The sequence below is a fragment of the Cavia porcellus genome, unplaced genomic scaffold (genome assembly GCF_034190915.1).
Source record: "Cavia porcellus strain 051 isolate PalLab524CR breed Dunkin Hartley unplaced genomic scaffold, mCavPor4.1 scaffold_2, whole genome shotgun sequence".
NCBI classification, from domain to species: Eukaryota; Metazoa; Chordata; class Mammalia; order Rodentia; family Caviidae; genus Cavia; species Cavia porcellus.
The window spans coordinates 5,779,721-5,793,014 of record NW_026947485.1 but is presented as its reverse complement, the minus strand read 5'-3'; the positions used below and the strand labels follow the sequence as shown (position 1 = coordinate 5,793,014).

The 13,294-nt window shown below is 44.3% G+C and overlaps 1 protein-coding gene across 1 annotated transcript in view; it reads left to right on the top strand.

Moving 5' to 3' along the window:
- Nucleotides 1-400, top strand: part of Gnai1 (G protein subunit alpha i1) — a 70,278-nt gene extending 69,878 nt beyond the window's left edge. Inside the window, 1 exon segment of the mRNA NM_001172953.1 lies at nt 210-400. Within this exon segment, the coding sequence (NP_001166424.1) occupies nt 210-400 (191 nt within the window).
- Nucleotides 401-13,294: the final 12,894 nt, after the last annotated feature.

Here is a 13,294-nt window from a genome sequence, read left to right as displayed (position 1 = left end):
CAGAGTAATTCAGCTGGGTGATTTCACGCAGAGAACACTGTGCTCTCTCTCTCTCTCTGTCTGTCTCTCTCTCTCTCAGAGGAATTCTGCGAAGGAGCCCGCATTTTTAGATGCACGAAACTGACTTCAGTGTTTTCAGGTCTAGTTTGCTTACCAGCGCGGGTGCCCCAACTCCTCGCCTTACATTTTCTTCTGTTTCCCACCCCAAGGCTCAAACACATACGAAGAGGCAGCTGCCTATATTCAGTGTCAGTTTGAGGACCTGAATAAGAGGAAAGACACGAAGGAAATCTACACCCACTTCACCTGCGCCACCGACACCAAGAACGTGCAGTTCGTCTTCGACGCCGTGACCGACGTCATCATAAAGAATAACCTGAAGGACTGTGGTCTCTTCTAAGCCTTGCCATTCGTGGTGCGGTGCATTTTCAAACCAAATGAGTGCTTGTCCGTGGATTGCTCTAGAGTCTCGCAGCGACACCGAATGTAGCGTGTGGCAGTGCTCCTGGGACTGACCAAAGTCGCTCTGTTCCGTTTCTTTAGCAAAAGGTGGCAGAAGGGCCTTCCTTAGACTGAGAGGGCTGCCTGCCTCGGGGAGGGCAGGGCCGGGCTGAGACAGACTGTAGCATGTAGGTCGTGTCTGTGTGAGTGTAAATACGCGCCATGTGGGCAGTGTGTCTATGACTTTGAACCTTCCACGTGACTTTTTGCTTTCGAGGGTGGCAACTTACAGCTCTAGTGTGACGGCTTTGGAAATCACATAAATGTTTTAAGTACCCAGCACTGAATGACAGATGACCCCGTGTTTGCCAGTTTTAAAAAGCTTTATTTAAATTCATATCCTGTAAATTGTTAGGTACAGTAATTAACATTATGAATTGTCACAACCCTTATCTTGAATTCTGTGTATACCTATATTCATAAAAATGTTATTTGTATAAACATTGCACAGACTATTTTAATACCATGATTTGTTCTCTGAATTTAGTGTTTTATTGAAATGTTCTTAGAAAGGATGAGTGTACATGCTTTGGGATCAATAATTTTAAAATTACACGCATTTTAATTTTTCTTTAAAGAGTGCATACTGCTATGATTCTACATTACATTTGGTTTGAAAAACTAAAATTTCAGATTTTTGAAACTGTACTGTCTTACAAATATTTAATTTGTATTCGGTTTGTTTTCACTTTGAATTTTAATATCTAGGTGGTATTCATGCATTGCCTTACAGGTGGTGCTGGATTACTTTTATACACTTTAAACAACTACATTTTTATTTGTAACTAAGTTTGGGTGAATGTTGGAAGGATTTTTGTGGGTACAAAACTTTTTAGCATAATGAATTTTGAGACATTCATTTGTGTATTTCCTTTGGGAAATCCCTTGTATTTAGCATACATGATAGTTCCTTGTTTGGAAAATGCCAAGAAAGATCTTTGAATATTGTCTTGCTGATATTATGCAAGCTTTAAACTTATCTATGTAGCTAGCTTCAAATTTAATTATTAAACTATGTTAAAATTTTTTCCCTTAGATATTCAACTTCCCTTGCCTTTGCTTGAATTTATATTTTCTTTTTAAATTATTCTATTGTTTTTGAGAATTAAATGCATAATGACACTTAGAACATGAGTAATAGTACTTAACAAAGTCAGTGACTGTTCATTTGTGCACATAAGTGTTGACATGTCGCCTAACTCAACTTTGATAGAATCATTTGTCTTGATTCTTTACTCTGTCTTGTGACCTTGTTTTACCAAAACGATTAGTATTCCCCACTTTATTTCCTTTTTTTTTTTACTCATCCTGAAAAGCTGTGTTTTAGTAAGTGTTGGTGGTAAGCAGTTTTCCAAGGTTATTCTGTGTCCCCACGTGGTTGAAGTATGTTTGTTGGTGTACCTGTACCCGTGTGTGTGGATAATCATAAACTACATTCACAGCTGTTTGTTGGGGGCTTTTTTCTTTTTCGTAACGTGAAGAAATTCAGAGTTACCAAATTCTTTAAATGTGTTAGTTTAGATTCTTTATGTGCCTTTCATGAAAGATTCGTGATCATTCATTTTACTGGTAGGAGACCTGTCAGATCTGCATTGTGAGCTCTGTATGCAATTTAACTGTAATATGAATAAATTTGATTGAGAAATAAGGTGGAAAAAGCCACAAAGAAGCACATCTTGGTGACCATCGTTGATGAATTTCTGAACTTTACTCTGTGTAATTGTGTTACTAATAAGTCCTAATAAATTTAAATTTTTAAAATTTTACAAACCTGTTGGCTTAGCCCACTTTACGTGGCTTTGGTCAGCAATCGTGCATCACATCTTTGTTCTTTGACAAGACTCTTTTCACCATTTTAGCTATTTCAGGAACCAGAATTTCCTACGTCCCAGATTTCTCATGCAAAAGTGAGATGCCAGTTTGGACCTGCTGACATCCTCCTGAGGGTTTGTCACCTGCTGCACCCTGACCACCTCATCACCATTCTCCCTGGAGAGCAGCTGGCCGATAGCTCTGCCATGGTGGCTGGTACTGTGGTTTGGGTGGTGAAGATTGCCCGAGGTCCATATCTTCAAGACTGGGTGCACAGGGTGGCCCTGTGGGGGGTGGCGGGGTGCTTGAGAGGCTGGAGCTGGGAGCTGTGGCTGAGGTTGTACCCGGAAAGGAAACTGTGGGAACCATCCCTTCCCGTTCCTGTTTGCTGCCTGGCTGATAAGCTCAGGGCTTCGCTTTGAATGAGCACCCAGTGCTACTCAGTCCTTCACTGCAGCCCCCAGACGGTGGGACTCAGTCTCTCAGGGGTTGGAATCTCCGGAGTGATGGCCCAGTCTGCTGTTCTCTTTACAAGTTCAATATCTCAGGTGCATTGTGATAGCAGTTGTGTGTCTGATTTATTTGATTAACACTTGCTCCCACAGGGTGTCCATTAAGATTTTTAAAAATGCTGCCTGTTAACATCTTGCCTCAGAGCTATGTGTGACATCTTAACACCCATGAGATTTGAGGCTACTTTAGACATGGTCATGGACTCTGGCATCATTTTTGTTTTCCCATTTGTTTGTTTTGTCTGCAAAATCAGCTTCCCTGGCCGTGTGATGAGTTGACTGAAAATGCAGTTGCCTGCCATCCCTGATGTCACCGGGGTCACGTAGAGCGTTGTTTCAGAGAGGAGAAGGTGATGCTGACATCCTAGGCGCTGGTGCCCAGTCTGCTTTAAAATCCTGGCTTACTGTAGGAACTGGTGGGCCTTGGCGGGTTGTTGAGTCTTCCCCTACCTCCCTTTTACCATCTAAGAAAAGCAAGGATCATGGAGACTGTGCACCTGGGTGGAGTTGGTTGGTCTCCACTAAGCTCGCGGTACACGTTCAACATTACAAGGCCGTGTGGCGTGCGGTAAGCCGTCCGTGTTTCGCTATTGCTGTGGGTAAAAAATACGTGACTGTAGAGTAACTTACTAATCTGTCTCGTTGTACCTAGGGTGACACTGGAGGCCTTGGTAATGAGCCGCATCCCAGCCCCTCACAAAGTCACCCCGTTTCCCAGGCTGGGCTTGACTTTACCACCCGCCTGCCTCAGCCTCGCGGGTGCTGAGAGGAGAAGGGAGCAATCATGCCAGCTCTTGAGTGCCTGTGAACATCACAGTCAGTGTTTGTCCATCCATAGTTACCATACAAGTTTTGGAAGAAATGCCTTATATGAAACAACTATCACATTCATCTTCATAGTTAAAGCTTCAGAGTTCTGATACTGATCACAGAAAACAAGAATGAGCAACAAAAATGCACCAATTTTAGGACACTTTCCTTATTTAATGTAGCCAAAGTCATGGGAGATTTTTTGTTGCAAACTTAGTTTGAGAAATTTAATTTTCTCTTTGCTTTTCCAAAGCCCCTCTTGCAGTTAAAATGCATTTGTAGCAAGAACTTTAGATTTCACAATTCCACTGGCCTGGTTCTGGGAAGTCTGTCTTTTCTGTCTGTCTGTCTGTCTGTCTGTCTCTCTCTGTCTGTCTGTCTCTCTCTCTCTGTCTCTCTCTCTCTCTGTCTCTCTCTCTCTCTCTCTCTCTCTCTCTCTCTTTTGTAACCAGTACTGGCTTGCTGTTGTGTTTGTTTGTGATTGTTTTCATCCCCTCAGGGTTTTTTTTTTTTTTTTTTTTTTTTGGCATTACATGGAAAGTTAGAAACACATGTCATCCAGTCTGGAGTCACCAGAAGAGCATGGCTAGGAGCTGGCCTTGGGTGCATTGAGGCTTGAGCTGGGGCAGCATGGGGTGCAGTGGACCTCTGCGGGGACCTGGATTCCGCGCACTAGTTCCAGCTCCTTCCTGTCGTTGCCCTCCTGACGGACCTTGATCTGTGCATGGAAACATTGCTGCCTCACAGAGATGGCTCTCCAGACACAGCACACTGCGACAAATTAAAAATGACACAAGTGTGGAGGGAAACACGCATGGAAGACCAATCCCAGCAAGGACTTTTTAACCACTTTTAGAAATGAAGGTGCCCTTTCCTCCTAATTGTTTAGCAATGGCCTCACGAGATGTCCTTGGGGTGGAGGTGGGGACTCTGGCAGCCTAGGGGCTGAAAGGATTCGAATTGTTCTGCAGACTCCTTGCGCAGAGCCGTGGTTTGCTGTGTCCACCACAAGCCCATTTTGGAGAGTGAACGGCTGCCCAGGTTTGTACGCTGATGGTGTTGGTACTTGGAAGTGGTGGCGGCCGTGAGGGTGGGGTCCCCGGGTACCCTGCGGCTTTGTTAGCAGTGGGAGGGACCTGGTGTCCGCTTTTGCCGTCTGTCCCTGGCCCATTAGCCCCTTGACTTGGGACTTCCTCACCTGGAACCCCAAGGAGCACATCTCTTCTTCACAGGCCACCGGTCCTCAGCTAATCCTGTCCAACAGCAGAAAGCTGAGGGAAAGGGCTGCTTAAAACTGTATTTGCATGTGAACACACTGTGTGTACTCTGTGTTACCAGGACTCTGCTTCTGATAAACCAGGTCTACCATTTGCATTAGTGCCATTAGTAATTTTTACTAAACTGACAGATACCTGTGCAATTTCACCATCAATCTAGCCTTCAAAATAAACCACCGTGGCCATTGGATATTCCCTGTAATTTTTCTGTTATGCATGCTTGAATTGTAATTATTGTCTCTGGGCACTTCACAGAATATGACCCTTGCCCAATTTTTGAAAATCAAAACAGTGAAGTCAAAGCTAACTCCAACTAACTCTCCCTTTAATTTTCATTCGATTTAGTAGAATATTAGATTGTCAGTTGTTTGGCTCGTGGAACATGAATGGTCCAATAGGAAGTTCACCAGAATGATTTTGGGAGGGTCAGTGCTAGGGATCAAACTCAGGATCTTGCGCTTGCCAGGCAGGCGCTTATGCTGCTGAGCTAAATCCCCAGCCCCCACCAGTGTGATTTGTACAGCACTTACTTTGCCACATTTGTGACAGGGTAACATGTTTCCCTCACTGCCAAGATAAGTAATTACCTTTCTGGAAGTGATCAGGTTTCCAAGTCCCCTGCTTCATAAAGCAGCATACCTCTAAAAGGTAAGTCCTTTTTTAGAATTGGATACAAGCTTGATTCTCAAACTACCTCTTAGAGTAAGCTAAAATTAATTTTAACTGCGAATCTCTTTTCCTCATAAAGAAGCTTATTTAAAGTCCGATAACGACCTTCTCTGGCTACAGCTGAAGGGAAAGCTTGCAGCCCGGTTCAGGAATCTTCTCTTCTCCCAAAGCCCTACCTCTGACCCACGCCCAAGGCTTCTGGACACACATCCACGCCACATCATTCCAGTGAAGAGCGATCAGTGTTTTGTGCCACGCTGGCTCCCTGCTCAGTGCAGAGCCAGGAGTGAAATTCACAGTGATGTCATTGACTCATCCTGTCTTCAAATTCAGCGGCCCTGGGGCTGCTGCCCAGCGCGGAGCCATGTGTCTGATTGTGTTAATAATTACACACATGAGTGAAACTGATCGGTAGAACACTCACAAACTCTGCCTCCACATGAACACAGCAGTGGTGATCCCACAGTGAGCAGCCAGGGAACTCTTGCAGCCAGTCCCAATCCAGGGACCTTCTTTAGTATACGGTATGTGAAAGAACTCAGAGACTTGCACACGCACGCACGCACACACACATACACACACGTGCGTGCGCACACACACGACTTGTTTATCTGATAGTATTTTTGTAGTGTACTGGATTACATTAAATGTGTTTTAAAATTCCACCTGTTTCTTACTACAGTTTTAATATATAGCTACTGCAAGATACATGATTACTCATGTGTCTTACATTATATCTCTATTTGGAAAATGGAACATGCTTTTCTTTGCACAGTTCTGTTTGCATGGAAAGGTTTGCAAGTTTTAGCAACGGTGACACAATAGGTAAAAGGTTCAAATTTGAGTGTTAGGTTGGGGTCTTGGTGCTTGGAATAAGTCACCATGTTAGTGAGTGCTTTGGAAAGTGGCCTGCCTTAGTGGAAGTCTGGAATGTTCTGTTTCTAAGGGCTAGGGTTTGGTTTGATGTAATCTGGACTTTCCTGTGGGGGTGGGGTGGGCAATGCTTCCCATTTTCACTTTCAAGTATGTCAGCTGAGATAGAAGACCCAGCTATGCAGAAGAGCATCCAGACGCCGGAAGTGAGCCTAGGAATCAGAAGCACCTTATTTTTAGTACTGGTTTTGTAGTGGGAGTAGACCTATGGGGTCCTGGAAAATTACTGAGCCCTGGTTTACAAAGCCAGCTCTTCATGTTCTTTAGCCAAATCACAAGATCAGGCTTTTTAAAAATGTTACTTGGTTGTGTTTTGTTTTTTTACTACGTTTCAATTCCCCAGCCAAATCCCTCTCTTCCTCCATACCTCCCACGGGGCTGGGCTGAGCACTGTCATGCATGGAAAAGCTCCCCACTTTCCAGAAAGAGTAGCTCCCAGTAACCGTGGAGCAGGGCACAGGATTCGGGTGCTCCGTGGGACCTGTGTCTGACAAGAAGGACATTCCCTGGGTCATGGATGCATGCTCTGACTTCTGATAAAGAAAAAGAACTGCAAATAGTTTACTCTCTAAGGGCCCATGAAATCATCCGCACTCAGTGTGCAGGATGGCTACTAGATGGTCAGACATCTCTCATGATTCCGATTCCTTAGTGGGAGACGAAGAGTTCCTAGTCATATGCAAGCTGTGTTATCCTTAGAATGTATTTATGGTAGACAGACGTCATTCCCCATACAAATGCTCATAACTCTCTACTTGGCACAAGATGTATCCAATGAATTCAGCTATATTAGAATATGTGAATAATTTGTTTCTAATTAGTTGAAATTGTCATGCTCTAAAAAAATGCATTTTGGGGGGGGGTAGCAGGGATCGAACTACCATGCGGGTGCTTATGCCGAGCTAAATCCCTAGGCCCAAAATGCAATTTTTTAAAAAAAATTTGGAGCTGCTCAAATAATTAAACCTGACTGAGTTGTTCCGGTGGTTCTGAAGAAAATGCATGGGTCTTAGGTCAATGTGATTGTCTGTGGATGAAACAATTATGTCCACTAAAGCATTAAGATTTAAGCCAATGTACAGCCACATTGTTTTGTACAATCTAATGTATATTAGCTTTTCCACATCAAATCACCAGGTTGTAAAAGTCCTACCATCATCTATTCTTTGGCTCTCATATCACTAAATTAGTAGGAGCCACTGACGTTTGTCTCAACAAGGGCAATCGCCCTTTCCACGGTGAAGAAGCACCCACTTCATTACTGTTTGAGCCCAGCTTTATCCAGTCCCCGTGCTGTCAGAGTGGAGTGTGAATGACCAAATAACAGCTGTCCAGTTCACTAAGGAGCAAAAGGCTCCACACACTGGCTGGGTGGGAGGTCCTGGCCCGGACCTGCTCCAGCACTTGCCTCAAACTTAGCCAGAAGGTTCCTTAAAGGAAGTCCTAGAAATGCTGTCTTTTCTAATGAAACATTAACTCTCTTTCTGTGAGTCTTTGGCATACATGCCCTTTCTGTTTAGCTACTGTCAAGGACAGTTGGAAAGCATTTAACCTGTTAAGGAATATACAGCCGCCAGCTCCACTTACAGACGCCCTGCTTAGAGTCTACTCAGAAAGCAACTTCAAATACACCTGTGCCCTTCCAACTACTTACTGTGCTACATTGTTTCTAATAATTTTTATTTAGGTCTGAAGCAACCAAGGACAATTTGTGTAGATGCTTTTCGTGTTTTCTTATCTTTTCTTGTGTAGTTTGCCAGAGAGGTTTGAATAAGATGCAAACTTTTAACTGGCATTATTGTGTGAGTCCTGAGCTCTCGTGCCCGGCAGTGTTTGGGAGTAGGTGTGTCAATGTGTGATCCCAGGTGTTGGGGTCTGCATACACTGCTTAGCACCTTCTCCATGAGAATCCTGCTTGAGAAGCGTAACAGGAACACTGGTTAAGGGGCAGTCTGTCTGAAACCGGACTCTGGCCCTGCTGCCTCCCACCGGTGACCTGAAGCAGGATCTGGGCCTCTCCGTGCCCCAACATGTCTCTCTAAAATGCAGATAACATTAGCACCATCCTCCTGTTACTGCAAGGGTTAAATGGGCTGTCAGTGTGAGGTGTGTGATGTGCCCCACACAGTGAGACAAAACCTTAGTTTCTTACATTTCATGATGAGGACAATGAACATAATATGAATATGAAAGGGGAGGAGTGGTGGTAACAATCTAGGTAGGGAATCGTCTGTGCCCTCCCCGTCCCGTCCTGGCATAACTGTGTCCATCCCAAGGTGCTACATTGTGCCAGCACAGCGGTGAATAGAAGCAGCTTGGCTCTGAGGCCGGACTGGAAGCAAGTCTAGCAGAAGGAAAGACCTAGAACTGACCGCCCAGAGGAGCAGGATGGAGGGAAAGTCTTTCCTTCCCCCCACCCCGCTCCTCCTGACACCGGCAGGATGCCTTCACCAAGGAGAAGACAGAGGAGCTGCAGAGACCAGGTTCTTAGTTTCCCGTTGCTTTGGTAATAAGCTGCCACAAACCTATAGCTTAGAGTGAGGCAAATTAATTCTTTTTAAGTTTTGGAGATCGGAAGTCTAGAACAGGCCCACAGATGTCACATCGTCTGGAAGCTCTGGTGGGCGGGAGGAGGGAATCTGTGTTTTTCCTTTCTCTTGTAAAGTTTGTCCAAGTCTCCTGGCCCACGACCTCTCACTCTGTCTCCAGCCTCGACCTCTGTGGCTTCTTCCTCCTCCTCACCCAGCGACAGCCCCGTTCTGCTTCTGTTTTCCCCACCCGAGGACCTGTGTGGGTTACCTGCAGCCCTGAGGATAACCCGGCATAATCTCCTAGTTTAAGATCTTTCATTCAAACCACATCTCCAAAGTCCCCTTCACCCTGCAGAGTGACAGCCACGGGTTCTAAGAAGGACAGGGACATGACGAAGGATCATTTTTCAGCCCAACACAGAGACCGAGTGCTTTGGTCTCCTGGGAAGTGTTCAGAGCCATAAGCCCTCCTGCTTCAGACAGGGGGTCAAAGACTTGAGCACTCTTAGGGTCACCGCTAAACCTGCCAACTGCAGCTTCCAAAACAGAACCAGAAATTCACTGGAAAAAGAGGGCCCCAACATCGTGGGGCTGTTTAGATGTACAGCAGATAGGAGTGCAGGAAACAGATGGTCGTGAATGGATCTTAAGCTAAGCTCTCTTAAAATAAGGAGAAGAAGGGCCAGGGACTTAGCTCAGTCACATAAGCCCTTGCCTGGTGAGAGGTCGTGTGTTCGATCCCTGGTACCAAAAAAAGGAAAGAAAGTAAAGAGAAACATTCATAATACTTAATGGTTAATAAAGTTAGGACTAGGTGTTTGCTCAATATATAAAACTTGAAATTCTAAAAGTAGTTGGGCTATTTATGTTTAATGAGATTTAAATTATAATTTCAAATGTGGTCTGATTTGTTGAACAGAATAAAGCAAGCTGACACTTTTGGTATCATTTGAAATAAAAGGGCAGAGTGTGACTATCCTATATTTGGCTATCAGGGAGGGATTATAAGGAGTTACTTCTGAAAATATATTTGAATGCTTATCAGGTTTCTGAATAATACTACATACAATTATTGTTATTAATAACTCATCTCTGAACAGAATCATTTTCTTTGTAAACAGTTTTCTTCATTTTTTTAAACAACTGTAATTCTACTGTGTATTCATTTCTTTATGAGACTGGAGCAACACTTATTTCATTAGTTATATTAAATCTTATATTCACAATTCACAATATTTTTACTTCATAGTTTGAGCCACGTTTGTATTAAGCATCGGGTCTTGCAGAGCAAATATGATAATTAAGAGCTTGGATGGACAGCAAAGATGTTGCTGACGTGGGTAGAGCTATGAAAGTCTATTAATAGGGGAGGGATGAGCAAAGGTTCTAAATAAATGTTTCCTCTCACAACTTTCTATGCAGTCCATTCTATGGGAACTCATACAGTAGATATCTAAATAACCTGTCATGGCTTGTGTCCCAAAGCCCCAGGCAGTCAGGTAGGGCTTTTTCAGAGATGGTTGGATCTAGAGTGAGTGATGCTGTGATCAGTACATGGTGCAAAGCTAGGATCAAAGGCACAGGGTGGAAGGTGTGAGTGCTCCCCATCTAAGTTGCCTGGATAAGATAAAAAAAGACAGAAAGAGCTGTGGTCATCTCTTGCTGCTTTTTCTACCTGCTGTCTTCTATGAACTGTTTCTTCTCTTTGACGGCTGCCTGCTCTGCTAGCCTCCTTTGGATGTAGCTGTTGATGGATGGAAACCTCTACAAACTATGAGCAAAACAAACCTCTTTCCCGCTTTAACTTTGAGGGTCAGGTATTCTATCTGAGCAAGGAGAAAAAAGTAACTAAGACAAGGATGTTCCTCCCTCTAACACACCTACCAAATACCTTCAGACAGATGGTACCAAGAAGACTGACCAACTGGAGTGGCGCACATGTAATTAGAAAGTCCTCTTGAGTCTTTGTAAGAATTCTTCATGTGTGAATGGCTGTGCAGGTGCATCCTGTGTACATGGTAAAGTCCCCTGTGTACATATGTGTATATTTATCCATCTGTACCTGACCACAGCTCTCTTTGTCCCTGCAGAGGTAAACAGGATCCCAAGCTCATGTTCATCATTTCCTTGTGTTTTATTAATGTGGACATCCTTTATATATTTTATTGCATTTCTGAGCTGTAGACATAGGCCCTCAAACTTTAGGTATTTTTCTAGGACTTGAGGTTTTAGTCATTTGACATTTTTTGGTGAGATTTACACAGGTTGGCATGCGTTGCTCTTTGAGTCTGGGGTTCTATCATAATGTATTTAGGCATTTTTTTTTATATCGAGACACTTCAATGATTTTTCCCTTCCTTCCCCAAAACTACCTGGAACATGTTCATCCTAAACAGAGAGTTAGGGTGGTGTAGAATTAAGGGGCACACAAAACTTCTCCCCTTGACATTACTTGGTTTGAAATTGTGTTTCAAGGTGAGAGTGGTGACTTATACTCCCATCACGCATTTTATCAAACTTGCAGCTCATCCCCACCTTCAAGAACACATCACCTTCTGGCCAGCTCCTCAGCAAAATGGCAAGGTTTGACCTGTGACCACATGCCAGGAGGCTGGACTTGTGGAATTCTGAGTTCCTCCTCTAGGAAAATATCAATCATGTTTCCTCGTGAGTCAGTTTGAGCTCAGTCCAGTAACATGTCCTGTTCTAGGGAGAAATTTGTGAAAATAAATAATGACCTAAGATCTGTGTCCTTGCAACTGAAAACTGGTTGCCACTCCATTGTGTGTGGCACAGCATGGGACAGGGACACGGAAGGGGGTGACGAACATCTGTGTGACAGCGTGACCAAGTCAAATGTGATGCAGACTGACTGCCTTCAGGGTTCCTCTCTTCTCTCTTGTGTTTGGAAACAGAATAATCTTCTTTGTACTTAGTTAACCCTTCAGATTTTGGATACTTCTGAGGGGGCTGGGTGGGAGTGTGGGGCATCTGAAGGGAAAATACGGGACCTTGTGCAGTAGAGGGAAATGTGAAAACACAAGCACCTGATGGAGAGTAAGCAGTGTGGCTGTGCTTATACTATAAGCGGGCCAGGGGACGTTAGCTCACTCCATTAGGTAATGGGAGAAGCCTTCTCTTGCTCCGATTTCATACTGAATCCGAGTTAAGCTTTCTGAGAGGCTGCGTCTAACCCATCCCTTTTATATCTAAGCAGTCTTATTTCTCACAGCTGTCTCCCGAATTTCACATTGTCCCGTCAGCTTGTCCTGCTCAAAGCTCTGGGAGTCACTGCAGTTTGGTGTCACTGTTTCCCTTCCTCTGGAGCAGCCCCTTCCCCTCCCTTCTCTCCATCATCCCTGAATAACTGCATCTTATATTGTGGTACCTCAGTCCTCCACCGACCTAGCTTAACCGCATGCTGGTGATTAGTTGTAAGAATTTCCTTCTGTTAAAAGTGTCTAACGTTGCTATGGTGAATTAGGAGAAAGTTTGCCTTGGTCTCACTTCAGGGCAGCAACACATCAGTGAGAGCTCCTACAGCTCTAATCCCATGTCCAGTGCCCTCCTTGCAATAGCTGGCTGTGCCTCCTGGAGTTCTGCCTGTGATTTGCCGCTGTTCTTCCCAGCAGTGCAGCTGGATGTAAAGGTTCCTGCAGGCTTTGCTGGATGCCCTACCAGTTTGGCTCACCCCACATCTCTCGCCTCTTCCTGGATGTGGCTCTGCTGTCTCATCTGCTCCTGGAGATCCCTGTGAACCATCCTTCTGGGCATCCTTCTTGCCAAAAGAAAGATGGACTATGGTACGTGTGAGTCATCCTCTCAGTAAAAAAAACCAAGTGCAAGTTCAAGCTGGCTTAAATAAGCAAATACATGAGGAAAGACATTGACTCATCACTGATGATCCTAAACCTGAGGTGGACATTGAACATATCCTGTTTCCAGGGTTTCTAACAAGGTAGTCAGCATGTGCAAGCAAAGACACGTCCTTTATTTCTTACAGCTGTTAATTGTACCATTCAAAGTGACAAGGGGCCAAGGGGTCCACGGCTGGCAGGTGGGACACACTGGGAAAGAGGCATTTTGGAAGTGAGAAGTTAGGAAATACCGATGTCCTTGTGGCTGGAGGGACTAACTGCTTAGTTCACTGGGATGTGGGGTCTTTTCAGTTTCCTAGCTGTGGTGCCAAGACACCAAAAGGGAAACAAAGATTACGCAAGTATGACGGATTTATTTTCTTAGAGGTACA